The 24,892-nt window shown below is 43.6% G+C and overlaps 1 protein-coding gene across 1 annotated transcript in view; it reads left to right on the top strand.

Annotated features, from left to right (window-relative positions):
- The window catches only part of GOLIM4 (golgi integral membrane protein 4), a 56,192-nt gene extending 54,861 nt beyond the window's left edge, over positions 1-1,331 (top strand). The window contains exon 16 of the mRNA XM_056850136.1: positions 1,173-1,331. Within this exon, the coding sequence (XP_056706114.1) occupies positions 1,173-1,331 (159 nt within the window). The remainder of the gene's footprint in view (positions 1-1,172) is intronic.
- Positions 1,332-24,892: the final 23,561 nt, after the last annotated feature.

The raw sequence follows: 24,892 nt of genomic DNA on the forward strand, positions 1-24,892 counted from the left end.
CTATTATGGGAGGTGGGCCTGGTTCCGAAGGTTTGAAGAGCTGGTGTGACATGATGGTTAGAATACTGGATTAGGACCTGGGACAACTGAGCCAGAATCCCTTCTTGATGGGATGTTGTTCTGAGAATAGAATGGAGGAGAAGAGAGCAATGTTGTAAGCTGCTTTCGTTCCCTGCTAGGAAGAAAAGCAGGATATGATTAATAGTAATAAGCAGTCAGTTGGCAATTTTGGGTGGTCAACTGATCAACATCCCAACACATATTTGGGATACGAATTAGCCAGAAGACATAAGAACCCATCTATACTCAAGTGAGCAGAGCAACATTTATGTTTCTCCCTTTCCCAATTTATCCTCATAAAAACCCTGGCTGAGAGAGTGTGCCTTGGCCCAAGGTGATCCAGAGAGCTTTGTGGCGGTGTAAGGATTTGAATCTGGGCATCCCGGATCCTAGTCCGACACTAATCACTGCACTGGTTGAATACAAGGGCTGTGGCTCCGTGGTAGAGCATCTGCTTGGCATGCAGACGGTCCCAGGTTCAATCCTTGGCATCTCCAGTTAAAGGAACCAGGCAAGTAGGTGCTGTGAAAGACCTTTGCCTGGGACCCTGGGGAGCTGCTGCCGATCTGAGTAGACAGTACTGACTTTGATGGACTAAGAGTCTGATTCAGTATAAGGCAGCTTCATGTGTTCATGTGTGTTAGTACATCTGACACGTCAACTAGAGTTTTGTCACAACCCTAGGCTTGTATCTTTCTAGCAAATACACTCCCATAGAATAGGACCAGCTTGAAATCCTGATGTTCAAGGCTTCCTGAATCAGCTTCCATCAGCCGCGCAATGATCCTGATTTGCTTTATGTTGCATCTTCTGGCTGGTGCATTTTATGTTATGCTGTAGCTCAGGGGTGTCAAATATCCAGCCCCTTGACAGCTCTTATCCAGGCTGTGAGCCAGCTGCGGCAGCCAGCCCCTCCAGTTCTGTTCTGGGCTGGCGAGGCATGGCCCGATCCAACCAAGTGACATTTATGTCATATCTGGCCCTCATAACCAGTGCGTTTGACACCCCTGCTCTAGCTGTTGCAGTTGCACCAGAGGGGCGGGTTTATTCTGTTTTCGAAACGTTGGATGACTCGTCCTTGTTCTGAGGTTTCTTCCGCCTTGCCCATTCAGGCTGAAGAAAAAATGAATGACGGGACAGATCAAGAGCACGAAATTCAAGAAGAAACCAACCCAAAAGAAGGTCGCGATGAAAACTACGAGGAGGAAGAAGAGGAGGAGGAAGAAGGCGGTGCTGTGGCAGCCAAAGCCCACAGACGAGGGGAGATGTGAAGCTTGGCTAGACCACAAAGGGTCGCTTGACAAATTGGTTTCTGGCTTGGGTGAAAAAATGCAGATGCTGGAGTAAGATAGAACCTGCCTTCTTATATATCTGTTTTCATTGTTTTTTAATTGGACGTTGTTGTGCCATTTATATAAATGCAGTATTTTATTAGGTTAGCATTTATTTTATATCAATTTGTATGTGACAAGAAACAGAATACAAAGGGTATTCTTTTATTCCACACACCCCTCCAATAATTTTATAGTGTTGGGGTTTTTTTTAAAAAAAACTTTGGGTATGTGTTTAAATGAAAACCTGCTGGCATTGTCCAAATAGCATCCAACGTTTATTTTCTGATGCTGTGTGGCGGAAATAAACGCGAGTGCCTACACCTGGTATATGTTGAAAGGTTGGGGGTGGCATCCACCCATCTCTCAGTGAGAGCTTTCATACATAGCCAGCAAGACGGGCCTGGCCAATGTAGTGCCTTAACAGACAGTAACCTTCAGTTAATAGGATTTGGACCTAAATCTCATCTGCAGTGACTAGACAAAGGATACCTGGCATTTGGTGCATCCCCTGAGGTAGCGTGCTGAAAGTGACAATGTTTCAAACAATCCTTTGCACACACACACACAGTGCTGCATGGGAACCGATTCCCCATGGCGAGATCCAACATGGCGGCAGTATATGTACAACTGTCACACTGTTGTGAATGGGACTGACTGTATGGGTCCTGTCCCACTCAATCATTCCCCTTCCTCCTGATGGGAAGGGGGGTGGGTGGGAAGATCTGAGCAGTGGGCCCCCACCCACGTGGTTGCTCCCCCCCCCCCACAAACATATCACAAAAGGTGTATGGTTCAGTGCAGGGTCCTGGGTTCTAACCCTGGGCATCTCCAGTTAAGGGATCATATATTGCAAGTGTTGGGAAAGGCCTTTCTCTGCCCGAGACCCTAGAGAGCTGCTGCCAGCCAGAGTAGACAATACTGAGATGGACTGACCAGTGGTTTGACTCAGTATGGCAGCTTTGTAGGCTCATTTTTACGTGCTCATGCAGCAAAGTGTACCAAAGTACTTGCCACACTGTGACCTTACTCAGTGGTGCTTTAATTTTAAAATATGGGATGCAATCCACAAGAATTTAAATGGCACAGCCTAGCAGGTTTAGCGATGTTACACTTTAACAGTTTGCTTATATGGCGGTTGTCGTATCATTTGACTGTGAAAATCAGTTTCCATCAGGAAAGTGGTTCATGGGGAAAGACCATCTGCCCATCACCCCGATGGTCAGTGGTCAAGCATTAACTTGGCATGCAGAAGATCCCAGGTTCAGTCCCAGGTATCTTCACTTAAAAGGATCACATAGAAATAATAATAATTTATTAGATTTTTTAGGCCACTCTATCCTGACAAGTCGGGCTCAAGAGTGGCGTGAAACATTATTATACAATTAAAACCAATACAGTATACAAGTTAAGCTAGAATATTAATTAAAATTGACAGCGTCCTTCAGTTATAGCATCCCCACAGTAGAGGAAGAAGAGGGGGAAGGAAGAGAAGGGAGGCCAGCGGGATGGCAACCTTTGCTGTCCTCAACCATACACTCAGCAGAACAACTCCGTTTTGCAGTCAAATTGCAGCTGACTTACCTCATGTGGTTTTCAAGATGAGACATTCAGAGGGGTTTTTCCAACGCCTGCCTCTGTGTAGCAACCCTGGACTTCCTTGGGGGTCTCCCATCCAAATACTAACCAGGGTTGACCCTGCTTAGCTGATGAGATTTGGATAGCCCGAACTATTCAGGTCAGGTACAGTTTTCCCAGCGATGGACAATATTTTTAGCTGCATTCTATAGGGTTCCTTTGACTGTTGCAGACTGTTGAACCAAATGCCGCGTTGTGTTGTGCCCCCTGTGGAGGTATGTTATTTGTATCCCTAGTTTAATGTCCCGACTGCCTAATTTTACTTTATGAAGAGGTGTGGCCTGAAGTTAATCAGGGTTGCCTAAATCCCCTGGAATCAGAAACCGGTGCTTGCGTTTTTCATGGACGGAACCTCTCCTGCCCCCATTGAAAGGACCAGAGCACAAGAATTCTGCCTTCTGTGCCTTCAGTGCTGCTATCATTTCTCCCAGAAGTATAATAGTGACCAGAAGGGCATTGGCCGATATGTTTCCTTAGGAAATTTGCCATTTTTACACATATGTAATATCATAGGAAGCCCTGACCTGGGTGACCCAGGCGAGCCTGATTTCGTCAGATCTTGGAAGCTAAGCAGGGTCAGCCCTGGTTAGTATTTGGATGGGAGACCACCAAGGAATACCAGGATTGCTGTGCAGAGAAAGGCACTGGCAAACCACCTCTGTTAGTCTCTTGCCATGAAAATCCCAAAAGGGGTCGCCATAAGTCGGCTGTGACTTGAAGGCACTTTATACACACAATATCATAGGAAAAGGCAGGGGTGTGGGCCACCACCAGTAGCAGCTAGGGTTGCCAGGTCCCTCTTCACCACCAGTGGGAGGTTTTTGGGGCAGAGCCTGAGGAGGGCAGGGTTTGGTGAGGGGAGGAACTTCAATGCCATAGAGTCCAGTGGCCAAAGCAGCCATTTTCTCCAGGTGAACTGATATCTGGCTGGAGATCAGGTATAATAGCAGGAGATCTCTAGCTAGTATCTGGAGGTTGGCAACCCTAGTAGCAGCAGGTGCAAAAAACTCCCAGAAGAGAAATGGAGTCACCTGGTAATTACAGCCTCCGTGATACTAGTTTTAATTCATTCAGATCCTTTCCCATTCTATTACGTTGCGGAGTCCCAGCTGCGATCAGTGGTCTGCCGGCAGTGGTCCTCAACTGTGCCTCTTGCTTGTGACTGTGGATGTTGTGTGTCTTGGCATGCCCTCAGACAGCACAGCAGCATCCTGGCTGTGGTTTCTTGTGTTCCTGGCCGACTCTTCGAGAGTCTACCCTTAGCAAGGTTTGCAGCTGGCTTGCTGAGGCCGTACCTGTAAACAAGCTGTGTCACCTGTTATATCTTTCACACTATCCTGTTCCTAGAAACAGTGGAGATACATTGTGTGAAGGTGATTTTGATCCTGAAAACTTGGGCAGGGCAGCTGCTAAGCACAATGGGCCTTGCCGTATGCAGTGTGGAAGCATCTTGGAATTATTTTTGGCAGGGATTATAGTTTACAGCCAAACATGCAGGCAGATCAATGTGAGAAGGAGTTAGCCAAAGGTAGGATTCTCTGGGTATCCTATGCAGTCTCACTTTGGGAATTGTGCATATACAAGCCAGCCATGGTATCCCATCTCTCAAGAGTACGAGATTCTCCTTCTTCAGGTAGAAAAGTCTACTTTATTCCAGCTGAGGAGACGAATGTAACATTTAGCCATAGACTCTAGATGGCTGATGGTCACCTTCTCCCTATCTGCTTTAAGAAAGCACGTACAATTCATAACTGAAGGTTTCTGTTACTTCTATCCTTTTTTAAATATATGATTGTAATATAATTAGTTTCATGATAGCCTGATGATAATTTGCTTTTCTAGATGTTTGGAAACGATTTCTTATATAGTTTTTTAAGTAAACGGCTCCTTAACATTTCATAGGACTGTGTGTGTCCGTGTTTATTTTGGGTCTTCTAACTTCCATAATCGGGATTTATCTTGTGTAGGGGGGTTGGGAGAAAGATGTTTACATACACAAACTGTATAGTGTAAAATATGTACATAAGCTTTGGAAATACAAATATTTTGATAAATCTGTCTGTATTTTTAATGCTCTGGGGCTGTATTTAATTATTTGAGGCATTTTGGGGTGCCATCAATAAAAAGTAGACTCTTAAGATACTGACTTCCCCCCCTTGATCTCTTTCCTGGTGGCTCTTCATGGCTTCAGTTTATTCTCTTCCTTCCATAGTCTGAAATGAACCTGCCCTCTGTCATCTCAATCCAGTCTGTTACTACAACTAAGTTGTGGGAGGGAATCCCATTTTGATTATTAACGGAATAATTATTCTGGGCATTTCACATACTAAACCACCCTCTATTGGTGTAAAATTGCATATTTTAAAAATATGTTCCGTCCTTCGTTGTTAATGAGCCCATGTGGTGACTGTTTATTGTAGTAGTTTCTTCTCATTATCCCTCCTGGCTGGACTCCTGGCTTGTATCTGCCACAGCCGCTACGCTCTGAAACAGCCTTCTGAAGGATGTGAAGGAAACTCCCAACCTTATGAACTTTTGGGTGAGGGCTGTGAAACAAAATGACTTGAGGAGAGAATTTGAGGAAGATTAGTTGGTTTTTATATCCCGCTTTTCTCTACCGTAAGGAGTCTCAAAGCAGCTCACAATCGCCTTCCCTTCCCTCCCCACAACAGACACTGTGTGAGGTAGGTGAGTCTGAGAGAGTTCTGAGAGAACCGTGACTGGCCCAAGGTCACCCAGCAGGCTTCATGTGGAGGATTAGGGAATCGAACCCGGTTCTCCAGATTAGAGTCCGCCGTTCTTAACCACTACACCACGCTGGGACATTGTGAAAGAGAGCAATTGGTGAAAGGATGAACTGGTGGTGTAAACAGATGGAAAAAAGACTGGGAAGAACATCATGGCTGCCAGCTGTAACAACCGAATGGAACTTTTGACCCTTGGCTTTCTCCTGTGACCTTGGATGACTTGGCCCACTGCATCTAGGACCACTCCAAGATAACTTGTTATGTTTGCTTGACTGAAATTTATTTTTTGCTGTTGTAAGCTCCTTTGGGAAGAAAAGCAGGGGGTGGACTAGATGACCCTTGAGGTACCTTCCATCTCTGTGTTTCTAAGTAAATTGGTAATTGCTATTTGTAGGGAACCATTGTCTTATCTTTCTGGCTGTATCTTTCTTGGTATCTTGGTGGTTTTTACTATTTTATTCTTTTTATCCTGTGTTGTTTCCTGACCTGGGTCCCAAAATGTAGGAAGAAAGGCAGGTTTTGAAACCTTTTAAATAAATAAAAGTCAATGTAGAAAAGGTAGATAAATCTCCAAAAAGAGAGGCAAATTTTATAGAGCCAGAAAGAAGTATTTTTTTTGGGGGGGGGGGTCAACTGTGCAATCTATTCCTTCCAATCAGTTCCTCCTTCCTCCAGGGTACCATCACATCCATTTAGGGGCACCCTTATACGCACATGCCCCAGTTTAGCAAAACAGATCAATGTGTAGGAACAAGATGGAGCTTTTATGGCTTGTGTGGATGCAGATGCACATCTGGCTGCACATCCCCAGTTGCTACGTGGTGTTCCCGTGGGCCCCATTGAGCTATCTGACTAGAAATCGCTTGCAATGGGACTTGGGATGCATATCCCCCTACTGGAGCCATTAGCTGCCATGCCTTGCATAACTGGATGCACACAGATGGGGTCCCGGCCCCTTCACTCAATCTTCCTGCCTTTGGGATTGGATCAGTTCATCCAAACAGGTGCTTGCCTGACCTGTTCTTGAAAATCTCCCGTAAGGGAGATTCTGCCATTTCCAAGGCAACGTTATTATTCAAAATGTTCCACTTAATATTCAGCCTATATATATTTCCCACCCCCCTCTTTTGGGTTATGAGCACTTTTCTATTTCGTCTTCATGATGGATGCTGGTCTTCATTATTAGCAAGTCTGCCCCTTCCCCACAGGGACCTCTATATTTGTCCAACACGAAATAATCCTCTGACTCGACTGCCAGAGGACTAGATAAAATTATCCAGTTTGATGTCAAAGAAGAGGTCCCTGAACCAGCAGGAGTTTCCTTAGTCACTCCTACATGAAGCAGCCCAAACTTGTAGGATGCTCCTAGGAGAGTGCTGCTTAATGGCATTTTGGCTGAAGGCTTTGGAGATCGCGGAGAGCCAGTGGGCTATTGTGGTTAAGAGCGAAGGACTCTAGTCTGGTGAACCAGGTTTTTGAGACTCTCTCTCACATATCTCCTTCTTAACTCAGAGTGTTGTACTAAGTTGGGACCCAGGTATACCCCAGATTGTTTGACCCCAAAATAGTTGATCCAATGATTGCAGTCTAACCCGACATGCGAAAAGGAAGTGTCACACGTTATGGGCTAGGCACGTAGACCTGTTTGTCTAATAATTTTGGCCTCCTCTTAAGTAAGGATATTTCTAAAATTTGCCTTAGATTTCTCCTTAGATTTCTCCTTAGATTTTGGAATTTCAATGTATCTAGTTTTTGGAAAGAAGCACCAGTGCGTCGGGAGATCTCCATTGACTCAAGTTATTTAAAATTCAGACCTTCAGTTTGTGTGTGTGTTAAGTGCCGTCAAGTTGCTTCCGACTCATGGCGACCCTATGAATCAGTGTCCTCCAAAATGTTTATTCCTCTCTGAAATTCCTCAGTCTTACTGCTGTGATAGAGTCTTTCAGCATTTTACCAATGCACATAGACACGCGTGGTAATGTAGGAGACAAGATGTAAGTGAATGGAGGCCTTAGCAAACTGCAAGATCTGGAATTAATTTTAGAAGTTCCCCTAGTAAAACTTGGAATTAAAGAGGAGTAGCACTAGAGCAGTGGTCGGCAAACTGCGGTTCGCGGGCCACATGCGACTCTTTGGCCCCTTGAGTGCGGCTCTGCCACAAATGACCACGTGCGGGCGCGCAGGCACGCACGGGGGTGTCGTTCAGTCGGGTGATGGGAAACATGGCGCAGGCGGGCCGCGGGGTACGTGGCGTGGGGGAGGCACGCGCAACTCATGCACAAGTTGAGTGCGTGAGTCAGCAGTCTCATTGTGTACAGTAGAGCTTCTCTTGTTGCCATGGCTTCCTCCGCTGCAGCCTATGGAGGAGCCGTGTGAGGGTCACGTGCTTCCCCGGGCGCTTCCTGCTGTTGCTGTCATGGCGGCGGCAGACCGCTGAACCATGTAGCGGAGCTGCATTTGCCATGCTATGGAGAAAGTGGTCCCTGCTCCCTCTTTTGAGACTCCTCAGGAGTCTCCAGCCGAAGACTGTGACGCGTGTGGAGACAGCAACTCGACAGGGAGTGGCGGTGGCTCCTGCTCTGCATCTCTTTCTTGGAGCTCTGAGTAAGCAGGGGCAGGAAAGGAATTGGTCTCCTCGTCTGCCAGGTGCGCAATGAGGCGGTTACATTCCTGCCCGCAGGTCTGGGCTTCGCCTTGCATGGGTGATCCGCGGGGCGCCTTGCCGGCGATAAAAGGGGCGTCTTAAAGCCCCTTTATTCAGTGTAGTTTAATTAAGACTTAAAACTTTAATTAAAGTTTATTAAGTTAATAAACAGTGTACCTACCTATATAGTTTAAGAAATTTGGCTCTCAAAAGAAATCTCAGTCGTTGTACTTTTGATATTTGGCTCTGTTGGCTAATGAGTTTGCCGACCACTGCACTAGAGAGAACTTTCTGAACTCCGCAGGTATGGGGGAAATCCATGTTAAGTCAGGGGTGTATAACATGTAGCCCACCCTTCATCTGGTACTCCTCTCCCAACTTCAACCACCCAGTGCAGCCTTTCTTAGTGGACCTGATAAACACCCTTAATTTTGCCTCCCATATCTATCTCAGACAGCTTCCCTAGGCTTGCAAGCTTTATTGCCACCTTTCTCAGTGAAATAAATGTAGTGATCAGTTCACCTGTCAAAAAATGGCTGCTTTGGTGGGTGGAGCCTGTGGCGTTATACTTCAGTAAGGTCCCTCCCCTCTCCAAGCCCCACCCTCCCCAGGCTCCACCCTCAAATCTCCAGGAATTTTCCAACTCAGAGCTGGCAACCCTGGTTATGGGTAGAGTCCTCGGCTGCACAGATTTGTGTGCTGTACAGAGATCGGAGGGGGTGGGAATGTGAAAGCATACTGAGAAATGGGGGTGGGGGAGACCCAGACCCAGGGGAGGGAAAGGAAGATTGTCTGGGATGATTGAAAGGAAAGGAAAAGAGCCAATAGAAGCTAATTATTATACTTAGAACAGCCAGCCAAATGTTAGTGCAGGTGAAGTCATAGAATCATAGAGTTGGAAGGGACCACCAGGGTCATCTAGTCCAACCCTATGCACAATGCAGGAAATTCACAACTACCTCCCCACACCCCCAGTGACCCCTACTCCATGTCCAGAAGATGGCCAAGGTGCCCTCCCTCTCATGATCTGCCTAAGATCATAGAATCAGCATTGCTGACAGATGGCCATCTAGCCTCTGCTTAAAAACCTCAAGGGAAGGAGAGCTTACCATCTCCCTAGGAAGCCTGTTCCAGATACAGTCCCTTGTATCTATTCATTTTCTATATCCAGTCACAGTCTAGTGGTTTCTTCAAAGACTTTCGGGAAGTTTTTTTATTCTGAATGATCATGTATAAACGGCGACGTTTTATATTTTAGCAACGGAAATAGTGGCAGAATGTCAGGCACCACGCACCCAAAGCCGCTGAAAAATAGCAAGATGAAACATTCCCCTTAATATGCGCGACATATCATTTTTACTTTGGGAAGAAATTCAATATTTTTTGTTGGCTCCGTTTTAGGGTTATGAATTATTTCCCCAGTCATCAGCCACTTTTTTAAAAAAAAGAAAATGGGGGAACAAAAATATGTGTGCCTGCCAAATCAACTCAAAATTCACTGTTACATTTTTATTGGAATTTAAATGCCATCATTAGGTCTCAGCTGAATCTTGGAATATAAAAAAGGTGCTAGTGTTTGTCATATTAAAAACTTTTTTTTTCAGCTGCCTGGAACAGAAATATATTCATCATGTAAGCCAATCCTATGCATGCCTATTCAGAAGGAATCCCTGCTATGTTCACTAGGGTTTGCTGTACAGAAGTGTGCTTAGGATCACAGTCTTACAGCCATTATGGAAGACACAGCCAGAAATAATGTAAATTGTGTTTTGGGGAACATTGATGGTCTAAATATTGTATTTCAACCCATCAGCTGTGTTCACTTTGGGTGGAGACTAGGGTTGCCAGCTCCACGTTGGGAAATACCTGGAGATTTTGGGGGTAGAGCCTCAGGATGGTGGGATTTGGGGAGGGGAGGGACTTTAATGGGGCATAATGCCATACCCCAAAGTGGCCATTCTCTCCAGGTGAACTGACCCTAAGAAGGACTGAAACATCCTTCTTACTTTTTAAAAAAAACATTTCAAAAGATGATGGATGGGGAAAACCATATAAGAACAGACATGTCTGAAACATTTTGAACCTTTGAAAAAAAAATTAAAAATTTTTGAGGACCAAACATTTCTGCTAAATTTTGGATACAGGTCCATCAAGAAATGCAGAACATCTTAAAATTTAAATTTCCATTGAATCCTGAAACTATGTTATTGGGAATAGAACCAGAAAATTTGGAAATGAACCATAAAGAACTATTTAGCTATATGACGACTGCAGCAAGAATGGTTTTAGCAACGGTATGGAAACAAGAAGATCTTCCAGAAATGGAGAAATGGCAACAGAAAATGGGAGAGTATGCGGTGATGGCTAAATTAACCAGCATGCTGAAAGGGAAAATGATAGAAGAATTTCAAAAGAAATGGAAATGTTATCTTGATTATGCTAACTTGAAAGTTTAGAATAAGAGATTTTTTTTCCTGAAGGGTAAAAAGCAAATATAAGATTAAAATAGAAGCAATAGACAAGGTTTATAATGTTAGAAATCAGAGCTTTGGAATCTGGAATAATTAGAAGACTAGAAGTGTGACTAGTAAAGAATAGAAAGCTTATATACACATAGAGGAAGAAATGTGTGATGTATACTATTATTTAAAATTGTTAATTAGTTTCCCTGGTAAAAGCCCAATCTGTATGTGAACGGGTTAAAATGTTAATTAAAAGTATTTTTTTTTAAAAAAGCATCTCTTTTAAAAGAATGGATCTTTTTTTCATTCTTTCAGTGTATGCTTATAAGTAAATAGAGCTTTTAATCTGTGTTATTGGTTTTGAACACCACTAATTGCATTGAGGTTATTGTACAGAAAAAGTATTACCGCGTGGTTCAAAATTGTCAGAAGCAGGCCTGAGGTCAGGCTTGAAAGCTTAATTCCTTATTTGAATAGCGAGCTCTGGGGCTTGCTTTCTGTTCTGCTGCAGTTGTTTCATTGGAATGATTTGTTTCTGGACGGAAGCCAACTCTAATTTCCGCAAGACTCTATCGAGCTCTCAGCACACATCTCTGTTTACTGATCTTTCCACCACCAATTAGCATCCCATCTGCACAGCCATTTAATACCGCTGTGTGTGGGGTGGCCTAGCTTACCATTTTTAAAATGTTTTAATATTTTACTAGTCAGATAATTTGAATATAGTTCTATTTCAATGGTCGGATAGCAGCAAATTTCTTCAATGACGGGGTTGTCTCAGGTGTAGTATTAGGGGAGGGGTTTGCATGCAGGAGGTCCCAGGTGCAATACCCAGCATCCCTAGTAGGGTTGCCAACCTCCAGGTACTGGGAGGTATCCTGGGACGGAACCTTGAGACTGTTACGTACAGACTTTATGGCAAGGAATGGGACATATGGAATGTGAGGAGTGGTGAGGTGGAACTGATGAAGAATTGAAACGATCGTCTTCACCTCTACTTCCATGACCTCCCTACTTCAGGATAGAATAATACTTACCTGCCATCCACACCTGAAAGAGAAAAATAACCATTAAGAACCATTATTGGTCTACAGGACAGATTTTTTCTGAATAATATTTACCTGCAATCATTTTTTTGGAAAATAGCCATTATTGGTATACAGGACTGAGACTTTTGTATGGTGAATTATATTCTATGTAACAGTTTTGCATGTGCTTGCATGTTATATGTATGTTAAGTGAATTTTGTAATTTGTACAATACAGTCTTTGTTTAAGCTATACTAGGCGTATAGATTATCTGTGTCACAATTTGAATAACTTCCAGGTACTAGCTGGAGATCTCCCGCTATTACAGCTGATCTCCAGCCCATAGAGATCAGTTCACCTGGAGAAAATGGCTGCTTTGGCAATTGGACTCTATGGCATTGAAGTCCCTCCCCTCCCCAAACCCAGCCTTCCTCAGGCTCTGCCCCAAAAACCTCCCACCGGTGGTGAAGAGGGACCTGGCAACCCTAGGCATCACTAGTTGAAAGGTGATGTGGAAGATCTCTACCGGTGAGTGTAGAAAGCAACTGCCAGTCAGAGTAGACAATATAGACCACAACAGTCCAAGTTTCTGACTCAGTCTAAAGCAGCTTCATGTCTATCTCCACCTCCATGCATCACTGTAGGCATGGTAACCAGTGACTCCCTAACATGGATGCTAGGCCTAAGGTCTCCCTTCATCAGCAAAGTGCCTATGTCCTGGTGGGAGGACTCGCGTGATTGGCCTTATTCCACTGTGAAATAGGGTTGCCAACCTCAATGTGGGGCCTGGAGACCTTCCAGAATTACAACTGATCTCCAGACTGCAAAAGTCTTCCCCTGGAGAAAACGGCTGCTTTGGACCCTGGACTCTATGGCATCATATCTCTGCTGTGGTTCCTTCCCTCCCTCCTTCCCCAGGATTCAAGTCCGAATCTCCAGACGTTTCCTGACCTGAACAGGCTCTCATATGGGCTCTATGCTGTGTCTGATCTGTTTTTCTCTTAGTTTTCCTCCAGGGATGCTCTAGCTTCCATTTCATTGCCATTAGCTCCCCAGTGAACCAGGGAGATCACTTGGCTGTGTGTTTGTGTGTATTGGGGGGCTCTTAGGTTGATGATGCCAATAGCACAGGCCATCTCCCTATTCCAGAGAGCAGTCAGAGCCTCAACAGAATAATCAGCAACCGAGGTGGGAAAATCCCCAAGCACCAATACACATGAAGCTGCCTTATACTGAATCAGACTCTTGGTCCATCAAAATCAGTATTGTCTACTCTGACCAGCAGCGGCTCTCCAGGGTCTCAGGCAGAGGCCTTTCACATCACCTACTTTCCTAGTCCCTTTAACTGGAGATGCCGGGGATTGAACCTGGGACCTTCTGCATGCCAAACAGGTGTTCTACCACTGAGCCACAACCCTTCCCCATCAGGATCCTTCAGGTGCAAGGGGCAGACCATCTCAATGGGTCCGGCCCACCTGTGGAGGAAAGAGGAAGCAGTAACTCTGAACCCTATCAGGTAATGATCTCTCCAAGACAAGGGGTAGATCATGATGGGTAACCATGTTAGTCTTTCTGTAGTACTAGAAAAGAGTAAGAGACCAGTGGCACCTTAAAGACTAACAAAATTTCTTGCAGGGTATGAGCTTTCGTGAGTCACAGCTCACTTCTTCAGATACAGCTAGAACGTGAGTCCTTAAGTAGAGAAGAGTGAATTCAGACACCCAATGGCAATAGCATATAAATATCAATAGCCAGTAGAAGCTAAGCAGAGTCAGCCCTGGTTAGTATTTGGATGGGAGACCACCAAGGAATACCAGGGTTGCTGTGCAGAGGAAGGCACTGGCAAACCACCTCTGTTAGTCTCTTGCCATGAAAACCCCAAAAGGTGTCACCATAAGTCGGCTGCGACTTCAAGGCACTTTACACGCCACACATTGACATTTACATGCTATTGGCATTGGATGTCTGAATTCATGACAAGGGAGTAAGCTTTAACTCCTTCTCCTTCAGATCACCATTCCCAGCAGTGTAATAGACCAAACCCACCGTGGTCCCTGCTAAATGTGTGGGGCCAGGATAAGAATTTCTGATTTATTTTTCTTTTATGCTGCTGCTTTTATACTTTTAGGATATTTTACATGCTGTTCTTGATTTGATTTGTGAACTGCCTCGAGAACCATCTGGGTATAGTAGAGAACTGAAAACATTTTATATAAAATAAAAGCAACTGTACGATTATAAAAGTAGAGATCATATATATCAAAATATGGGGGAATAGCTACAGTGGAAGAGTGGGAAAGCAAGAAATGTCAAACGAGTTTTGTGTACATTTTAGAAGCAGTGTGGTGTTCTGGTTAGAGTGGTGCACTAAATCTGGAGGGACATGGGTTCAAATTCCTACACATCCATGAAATTCACTTGGTGACCTTGGGCCAGTCACTCTCTGGGCCTTACATACCTTACAGGGTTGTTGAGAGGCTAGAGATGAGGCGGGAAGAATTATGTACACTTTGTGGAAGAGCAATCCTAAGCAGTTCTACTCAGAAGTAACTCCTAGTTTGATCAGTGGGGCTTACTCCAAGGAAAGTGTTCTAGGAGCAGCCCACATCTCCTTGGAGCAAAGATGGAATGAAATACTAGACAGACAGACGGATAGAATCGCTTACAATTCATGCTGATCAGAGAATTGACTATATTTTTTGCAGATTCTTGCTATGCAATTTATAATATATGTCAGCACTAAATATAGGGACACTGTAACAGCATTTGTCAGTTTTGATCAATGCACACACATTTGCTTCAGTCTGGGCTAATTTTAATATTAAAACCATTATGGCTAAAGCAATGTGTTATATAAGAACTAAAGACAACCATGCAGCAAATTTAGAGAAAAAATGGCAATTGTATATTGCTTATTAGAAGAGTAAAGGGTGTTTTGCCACAAACGCTGATCATATATTTGGCTTATGGTAAACAACCATCAAACGGGTCTGAAAACCAATGTTGTAATTTTATAATTCTGTAGGTTCTTTGAAGGGTAAAACTAAAGGCTGCAACCATCTACCAAATGATGTAAAATCTTATTTCATCGTTGCCAATCCACAAAAGTTAACAGCCCACAAAACAAAAGGCAGACCACCTGCATAGAAGTAATAGGTGGCAGATCAACAGCCTGAATCATACTACAAAAATCTTCCTTTTCTGTTCATTTGGATGCCGTTTTTACTTCACACAGGTGAGCTGGAAAGTACGATTTACGAGCCTGCCATGTTGAAACCAGCTGGATTTATATCCCAACGTAAGCCGTTGGTTTTGATGGTGAAACAATGCAGAGTTGGCATTCCATCACTGCAGGTTCCAGGGTAGGGTTGCCAGGTCCCTCTTCACCACCCGTGGGAGGTTTTGGGGCGGAGCCTGAGGAGGGCGGGTTTTGGGGATGGGAGAGATTTCAATACCATAGAGTCCAATTGCCAAAGCGGCCATTTTCTCCAGGGGAACTGATCTCTATCAGCTGAAGATCAGTTGTAATGGCAGGAGATCTCCTGCGACCACCAGGACATTGGCAACCCTATTTTAAGCAGGCATACTTGGAAGTAAGTCTCATTTTATTCAAAAGAGCTTTCTCCCAAGAAAGTGTTCATAGGATCGCAATCTCAGAGTCTTACTTGATCCTAAAATAAGAGGTGGGGTAGAAGGGAGGATATTGATCGGGGCTTCAATACTAGCAAAAGAGGGTTTAATTGTCTCCCCACCCATGCTATTTCTCTGACCATGAATCCTCCAGACTGCTTTCAACCCCAACAGGGAAAAAGACAGACACATGCATTGTGCCTGTCTTTTCCCCTCCTGTGGTTTAAAATAGCCCAGTAGAGCTGTTTTGGATTGGGAATACAGCACGAAGGAAAGAATAAATGTCTCACTTCCCCAGTCTTAAATCACTCCCCACATCCACTTTTTAGAGGCAAATAACACTTTAGAAAAAATGAATGCTCAAGAGGCCCTCTGTTTAGATTACAGCTTTAAAGAGTTTTGATTCTCAAATATTCAAATTCAAATATTGAATTGCAAATGTTTCTAGGGTGCCATTCTCATAATAACGTCCAAATACTTCATCCATCATTTTATTAACTTGTTTAAACACTAGTGAAATAAAAAGAGGTGTTTCAGTTCTGGGTGGGGGTGGGGACAGGCTGCACCCTCTTTAAACCCTACGATAAGTCTGCTATGACTTGATGGCACACCTGCACACACATGGAGAGCCAGCATAGTGTAGTGGTTAAGAGTGGTGGTTTGGAACAGTGGACTCTGATCTGGAGAACTGGGTTTGATTCCCCGCTCCTCCACATGTGCAGCGGAGGCTAAGCTGGTGAACCAGGTTGGTTTCCACACTCCTACACAGGACGCCAGCTGGGTGACCTTGGGCTAGTCACACTCTCTCAGTCCCACCTACCTCACAGGGTGTCTGTTGTGGGGAGGGGAATGTGATTGTAAGCCGGTTTGAGTCTCCCTTTAGTGGCAGAGAAAAGTCGGCATATAAAAACCAATTCTTCTTCTTCTTCCTCCTCCTCCTCAGAAGGGTAGCTTGATCCATACAATTCTGAGTTATGCACAGGCATGAAAACTGCGCATAAAAACCCAGATGGTTTTATAGGATGCATGAACTGCCCATGATGACCTTACATCATATGTAGTCCAAGCATGCCAGTACATTAGGAGTACATTAAGAGCATGGATCAACAGCAGAAAGCAGCCATTGCACAGATTTTTAAAAAATGTTAAAATGCTCTTCATTTTGAATTGCAGGAAGGTCACTGAGGTGACCCTAGGTTCTCAGCAATTAACGTTTATTGTGAACAGTTTTCAAATGTCTGTTTTCTGAATACCAAATCATTCCTACTTGGGAGTTCCAGTCACAGAGTTGGGTCCTACACAAATTTCTGTGGGGTGTAATTCTCTCCTATTACCCCTCGTGCAGGAGATATCCACACTCCTCCCCCCCCCCATGTTATTCCTGGGGAGGGGGTGTCATCCATTCCCTAGGAACATCATTTTTGGGAATCTTTTTGGGCTGGAGGGAGGAGGTGGAGAAGCTGTGCTTCCATGGATGAAAATCCTTATGTCTGCAGATGGAATCCAAGCCATAGAACAACTTCACATGTAGCTCAGTCTTAATTCACTCAATTTCATTTTTTTACCACTATAATGAGTGTGTTTGGGAAGCAAATCCATTTTACAAGTAGAACTCGATAGTTAATAATAGGGTTAAGTAGGAAAAAGCTTGTGTGACAGGATTTTAATATTGTATTAGTAATAGTAGATTGCCTTTCTGGTCGATTCTAGCTATCTCTCAAGATACTATTTCCAGGGATGTAAGGAAATCCTACTGAAATGTGATAGAAGCCGTTAAATATCCTCCTTTTTTTTAAGCACTATTGCTAACTGGTCATGAAAAGCAGTCTTAGTTTTTCCCCATCAAACCCTTGATCTGACTAAACACATTAAATATATACATATATATTTTGCCTTGCTAAAGAACTTAGCTGTCTATTCCTCTGTGAATTCACTCCTTTTTTAATTCTGTGAAAACATCTCTGTAACATCAATACTTGCACATTCTCAAACCAATGCGAACAATAGTTTGCCTGTTCTCTGGGACCCAGGTCTATGGTAGTTATTGGCTTTAATAATAAAAAAGAGAGAAATTGCAGCATTGAATTTTACCTCAGAACACTGAAGAAGAAAGGGAGTTGGTTTTTATATACAGATTTTTGCTACCTTTTAAGGAGAATCAAACCAGCTTACCGTCTCCTTCCCTTCCTCTCACCAAGGTCACCCAGCTGGCTTCACGTGGAGGAGTGGGGAAGCCAACCCGGTTCTCCAGATTAGAGTCCACCGCTCTTAACCACTACACCACGCTGGCTCCTTTAACCTAGAAGAGAAGGGGCTAGAGAAATGGACCAGTGGTTTCACTCAGAATGAGACAACTGTTTGCGTTCTTATATTTGACTACTCATATTGGGCTCGATATAGTTAGAATGAAGCGCCTTGCTGTGGCATTCTGAGAGCTGTATCTGTAAAATTTATGCAGCATTTTGGAATGCTTAAAGCATTTCACACATGACAGCCCTGTAATATCGGCCAGTATTATTATTATTCCTGAATCACAGTTTGTAACAAAGTAAGGTTGTATCGTACAGTGGTTATATTGCCAGATTAAGACTGCTTACCCATGAAGTTGACCGAGTGGCCTTGGTCCAGTCATATTCCCTCAATCAATTTCACAGGGTAGTTGTGAAGGCAAAAGGAAAGAGGAGAACTATGCGTACTGCCACAATCTCTTCAGAGGAAGGGCACAGGGGAAATGCACTAGAAAGGAAGAGGGGCTTGACTAATGCTGTCAAATTAGTTCATGGCTAAAGGCAGGTTTTATCTGGGGACTTCCTGGTTTACAGCTCACACTAGGGTTGCCAGGTTGCTTGGATTGGCGGGCAATTGTCCACCAATCCAGTGCCCGGCTTGGAAGCGGGGATTGCATGTGTGCGCGGCCGTGGCAATGAGATCACATCACTTCCCGTTTACCCCCGCAAGTGCCGCATCGCAACGGGCCTTTTTCCACTCAGACTCCCAGTTTGAGTGGTAAAAGGCCCATTGCAATGCGGCACTTCCAGGTGTAAACCGGAAGTGATGCGATCGCATTGGCGCAGCGGCACACCCACAATCCCTGCCTTAGCTCCACCCCAAAAACCTCCCACCAGAGCCAAGGTGGGACCTGGCAACCCCAATTATCAGCCACTATGATACTATAATATATCCCATTCTTCTTCTGACAGGTATCCATCCATTCCCTTTGTACTGTCTGCTGTTTTGTTTTTTTGTTTGTGTTTATAAGATTTTATTTTTGTAAATAAAAAGGACAGAAAAAAGAAACACATAACAACAACAAATACAATTACATTAAAGGAATAAATAAATAAATAAAGATATACATGTAATGTAATAAACAATAAATGGTGACAATAATGATGAGCAATAAATGGTGATGTAATAATAAACATTAAATGGTGACAACCATAATAATGAATCTAAGCATAAATTTGTAAAAGTAGTTTCCAAATATTGGAAAATAAATCCATATGTAGTTGTCATCTCTATGCTATTCATTCTAATATTGTTCTCTGTTAAACCCCTTTTAATACAATATGGAAAATCTAAGAAAAATCTAAGAACAGTACAAAACATATATGTTTACTCCAGTTTTGCAGCACTTGGATATACTGCTTTCAGGCAGTAATTAGTTGCTGCATCATCACCTTCTGGTTGTAGGAGTTCTGATCCAAGTCCAAGGACAACTTTGCAAGCAGACAGACAGCTCAGCAAGTGTTCATTTGAATGTTCAAAATAGGGCTATGCAAAAAAAAAAAAAAAAATCCACTAAAGTTCGGGTTAATTGAACTCAATTTTTTTTGGGAAATCTGAAATATGCCAGATACCCATACCAGAAAATGGGTAGTTTGACTATATCCAGGTTTCTCCCCCCCCCACCCCTGCCGCCCATTGAATCCATTATACTATATATATGCTTTTCTATGGAGGAGGAGGGTGACCCCTCCTCCCCCCCTTCGGGGGCCCATAAAATTGGACCCCCTCTCCCAAACTTGACTAAACTTTGGAGTTCATGCAAGGAGAGTCTATTGCAGCATTGCTGCAAAATTGGTGACTCTACCTCGAAAAATGCCCCCCCCCCGAGCTCATCAAAACATTTTCCCATAGGAAAAAGCCTGGGGAAAGCTGAAGCCGAAAAAAGCCGAATACCTATTCAACTTTTTTGGCGATCGGCTATCTGGCTTAGGCTTGATTCCCAGTTTTAATATTTGGCTTAAATTAAACCCGAAAAAGCAGAAAAGGCCTTTTTCTAGTTTATTTTTGGTTCGGGTTAACTGATACGTACAACCCTACACCAGAATGCAGTTTTTCTAAACAAAAATCTTGTGTTTTCTTCACCAGTGAGAGACAAATGCTGAGCCCTCCACTGCTTGACAACTCGTGCTGGTATAGAAAGGAAGATCACTAGGACATGTAATAAGTTAATTAATTAGGACTAGAGAAATGTCATCTATTCAAGGCCTGAAAGACAGTCGCACAGCCTTCTATAAAAGTACTAACTGGCTCATTCTGGGACTAGTGCGCTGGTGATATAAAAATCTTTTTTTTATAGGTCTGTATAAAGGAGACAGGATGAAATTCTTGCCTCAACCCTCTGGAGGCCATTTAACTTAACAAGGCACAGCAAGGGAGGCTGTAAATTAGAGGGATGTTTTGCTGCTAGATTAAGATGGGTGGCTGTTCAATTTATTTTCATTGCTATGTATATGAAACTCCTAAAGTTCCAAGATGAAAACGGCCAGGACTTGAAGCCACTGCAAAATTTTAAGTAACGGCAAGCCCCATGGCGCAGAGTGGTAAGCTGCAGTACTGCAGTCCCAAATTCTGCTCACGACCTGAGTTCGATCCTGACAGAAGTTGGTTTCAGGTAGCCGGCTCAAGGTTGACTCAGCCGTCCATCCTTCCGAGGTCAGTAAAATGAGTCCCCAGCTTGCTGGGGGTAAAGGGAAGACGACTGGGGAAGGCACAGGCAAACCACCCCGTAAACAAAGTCTGCCTAGAAAACGTCGGAATGTGACGTCACCCCATGGGTCAGGAATGACCTGGTGCTTGCACCTTTACCTTTTTTAAAGCTTCCCTGCAGGGAAGTTCAGGCTACTGAAGTTTGACATGGGCCATACAAGAGAAGATAGAATAAAATTACATTTATTTATTTATTTATTTATTTGCTTACTTACATCAGATATAGGCCCACCTTTCTCTCTGAGACTCCAGGTGGATCACACAATTAAAAACAATGCCGTTGGTGCAGTGTAATACATACAATCAACCATACAATAATATGGGATTACAAAATTAAATTGCACACAAAAACAGTGCACTATATACCAAGAAGAGTAATTGCAATTTTGCAGAATTTCTATATGTGGGGATATATCGTTATTGGGACCAAGTAAAATTATACAAAACTATGTGCAAACTTTTGAGCTCTCTAGAACTCTCTGGACATTAAAATTCTGTGGAGGACACAGAGGGAAAAAAGCATGGGCTTGGATCCTATGCCTTTACGGTTACCAACCTCCAGGTGGTAACTGGAGATCTCCCTGAGATTTCTCCTGGAGAAAATGGCCACTTTGACAACTATGGCCTTGAAGTCCCCCTCTCTCCAAACCCCACCCTCCTCAGATTCCACCCCCAAAATCTCCAGGTATTTCCCAACCCGGAGCTGGCAACCCTATATGCCTTGTTTCTTTTTTGCTCTCCTCTTTGTCCATTGCAGAGGCTGCCCTCCTTGGCGGACCGTGTTACATTTGAGAGTTATGCTGCAGGGTACAGGGTCTGGATATGTACGTATGCTCATACATATGTATAAAGGGAAGTTCCCTTTCACTGAAGGAAAAAAAAAGGTGGAACACATGAAGCTGCCTTACATGCACATAATAGGTCCATCTAGTTTAATATGGTACACTCTGACAAGCAGCAGCAAGGTTTTTCCCCTTGTCACTCAAGACATTAAGGAATGAAGGGCAAAAGTGACTGTGGCTAAGGAAGCAGAAAATCTCAGGTTCAGTCCCCAGTATCTCCATGTAAAAGGATCAGATACTAGATGATATCAATGACGATTCAAGGTTGTTCAAGGAGTCAGAAAGTGCCTCACACCAGAAGAACCATCTTTGCAGTGGACAAAGAAGAGCACAAGAGGAAAGGAGGTGCTGACTCCAAGCCGGAGCCTTTAAGGCCAACTGTTAAGGCCTCTTGTCTACTTCCAAGTCACTTTTCAAAAGGCTGTGAAAGCTGGAGATCTGACTTTTGGAATTTAATATCCAATTAGAGGGAAAAACATTTCCAACACGTAATTTAATAGGAATGACCCAAGCACTGAAACAGTGAAATTGTAGATTAGAGTTTGGCATTTAGCTGGCATTTCATTCAGAGCACTCCCCCACCCACTGTCCCTGCCAAATGCTTGTAGAGCTCGAGCCTCTGGGAGACCTGCTCAATATTGCATTTATTTTGCTGAGGATGATCTATTTCACTTTAATGTCCAAGACAGTTATTCTGCGGTCTGTTGCTCATGATCTGGGAGCCTTCCCTCCTTCTGCAGCTGCTGTTTATTGGATGGTGTGAGTCCATTTCTCTTTATCAGAAAATGTAAAATGCTGGGGCAGTTTTCAATTGTGATACAGAAGGTAAGGATAAAGGCTTTGGAATCTGCCCTCTCTGAAGGGCCCTGGCTTTGTCAGCTCCGTCTTGGCCGTCTGTACAAATGGGAGCTCTGTGACTGTATTTACTTTAGTCCTGAATGTACATATTTGGAATTAACACTACTGAAATGAGTAGAAGCACCCAAGGGAAAGATTTTTGAGGATTGTATTTATTTAAAAATATATGTTCTGCCAGTTCGCCGCTAATACTCCCAATAGGGTTGCCAACCTACAGGTAGTAGCTGTAGATCTCCTGCTATTACAACTGATCTCCAGCTGATAGAGATCGGTTCACCTGAAGAAAATAGCTGCTTTGGCAATTGGACTCTATGGCATTGAAGTCCCTCCCCTCCTCAAACCCCACCCTCCTCAGGCTCCACTCCAAAAACCTCCCGCCGGTGGCAAAGGGGGACCTGGCAACCCTAGCTCCCAAGGTGGTTTACACAGGTTTTTTGCTTCTTTGGAGGGTTCTTTAGCCACTGATTTGTGCTGGCAAAATTTTCTAAAACTACAAAAAATTCCCCTCTGTATAGGGTTGCCAGGTCCCTCTTCGCTACTGGCGGGAGGTTTTGGGGGCAGAGCCTGAGGAGGGCAGGGTTTGGGGAGGGGAAGGACTTCAATGCCATAGAGTCCAATTTCCAGAGTGGCCATTTTCTCCAGGGGAATTGATCTCTATCGGCTGGAAATCAGTTGTAATAGCAGGAGATCGCCAGCAGCCTACTTTGCTTCATTACAAGGTGGGACTCAATTTCAGCGCTATGTAAAGAAGACTATAAGTCTATTTTGCATACTGAAGAAGAGAAATGGTACACTACCCGTGATGACCATTTGTGTGTTACTTCAAGACTACCTTCTTTGCGAAGTTTCCCTGTGAATTTACATGGACTGCATTATCACATTTTTCAGAGAACCAGGCTGTGAATGGTTGCTACCTACCAGGAGGAGCTATAATACAAGAATGAAGATTATTTATGGACTTGCTTAAATGTTATAGAGAGCATTGAATGGTGTGTGTGTGTGTGTGTGCGTAATTTGGTTGGGATCCTTTCTGAGTTATATTTGGTATAGTTGGAAATATAATATATTGTTCTAGACATTATTTGAAAAAAATGGAACTTAAAATTTGAATAATCAATATTATGTCATAAGTGATTTTTTAGTGCCTGGAGGTTGGAAGTCCTACCTCTGTAAAGCAAACACAACATGGCCAATGATTCAATTATGGCAGGTAAAGTGAATAAAACCCCTTCAAACTAGCACATCTTTTGTGGACCTTACATTTTATTCTCCAAAAGTTGGAAAAGGAAATTCTTATCACAGCTTCACGACTATACCAAGGAAAGAGTTCTTAACCAATCAATAAAATGGAGAAAAGGAGATCAATATAAGCCACTGTGTGTCTCCGTTGGGGAGAAAGGTGAGATAGAAATGAAGTAATTAAATAAATGAATAAACATTTGATCTGAATTCTGTTGTTGTCTGCTGCTCTGAACAAGGGGAGATTATGATGTCAGATATATTTGATCCCAGTCCCTGAAGGAATTTCAGATTTAAAAACCAGTGTTAAATTATCTTACTCTTTCTTCAGACTCTGAAAAAATATATCTCGAAAAGTTTGTGACAAGATGCAAATGCATTACAATTTAATCAATTAAAAGGCATAGTTTAATTAAAAGTCCTGTTATCTTTTGAGACATAGATTAGGGAGATACAGAGGGTAGAGTAGGGTTGCCAGCCAATGGCCTGGCACCCAACGGGAGATGAGGGCAAGGTCATGAGGGTTCCAGCTCTAGGAATTGCTAGAAACTCTATCGTAAAACATATAATCCTGTGATTCCTAGAGCAGCATGATGTCACAGTGATGGTAATTTTTAATTAATTTTGCTCCCGCAGCAGTGGGAAGCTGAGTATCCTGGTGGGGGATCTGACTTGGGGGGGGGGGGCTTTCTTTTCCCATCAATGTTTCATACTTTACGTGATTATTTCTCAGGAGTCTGTGGGTTATATCCTCCCACTCTGCTCAGCAAAATGTAAAGCCTTTTGCCAATTTTGCCAAATTGCGAAATTTCTTCTGGAGGAAGAAACTCTTAAATTGGAGGAAGTCTCCTTCGACTGGAGGAAGGCTTCAAACTTAGCTGAGCAGGATGGTAGGATACAGGCACTGGTGGGAGGCTTTTGGGGCGGAGCCTGAGGGGGTGGGGTTTGGGGAGGGGAGGGACTTCAATGGCACACAGCCCAATTGCCAAAGCAGCCATTTTCTCCAGGTGAACTGATTTCTATCAGCTGGGGATCAGTTGTAATAGCAGGAGATCTCCAGCTAGTACCTGGAGGTTGGCAACCCTATTGGGAGCATTAGCGGAGAAATGGCAGAACACATATTTTTAAATAAATACAATCCTCAAAACTCTTTCCCTTGGGTGCTTCTGCTCATTTCAGTAGTGTTGATTGGTTAAGAACCTGGAGGGTCATCTTGATGGTTCTATACCGACCCCAAGCAAGGTGGTGATGCAGGTCAACCCCCAAAGCGCCGAGTTAAAGGGGTGCAGCAGGCTCGGCCTGTGTGGCCACAGCCTCCCTCCTCTGCTTATTCACGGAGTAGCTGAAACAAATTGTTCAAACAATTCATCTTCACCTGCATGGCCAGCACAGCTGGAATGTTGCTTTCCCTTTTTAAT

This window comes from Euleptes europaea, chromosome 5, assembly GCF_029931775.1.
Source record: "Euleptes europaea isolate rEulEur1 chromosome 5, rEulEur1.hap1, whole genome shotgun sequence".
NCBI classification, from domain to species: Eukaryota; Metazoa; Chordata; class Lepidosauria; order Squamata; family Sphaerodactylidae; genus Euleptes; species Euleptes europaea.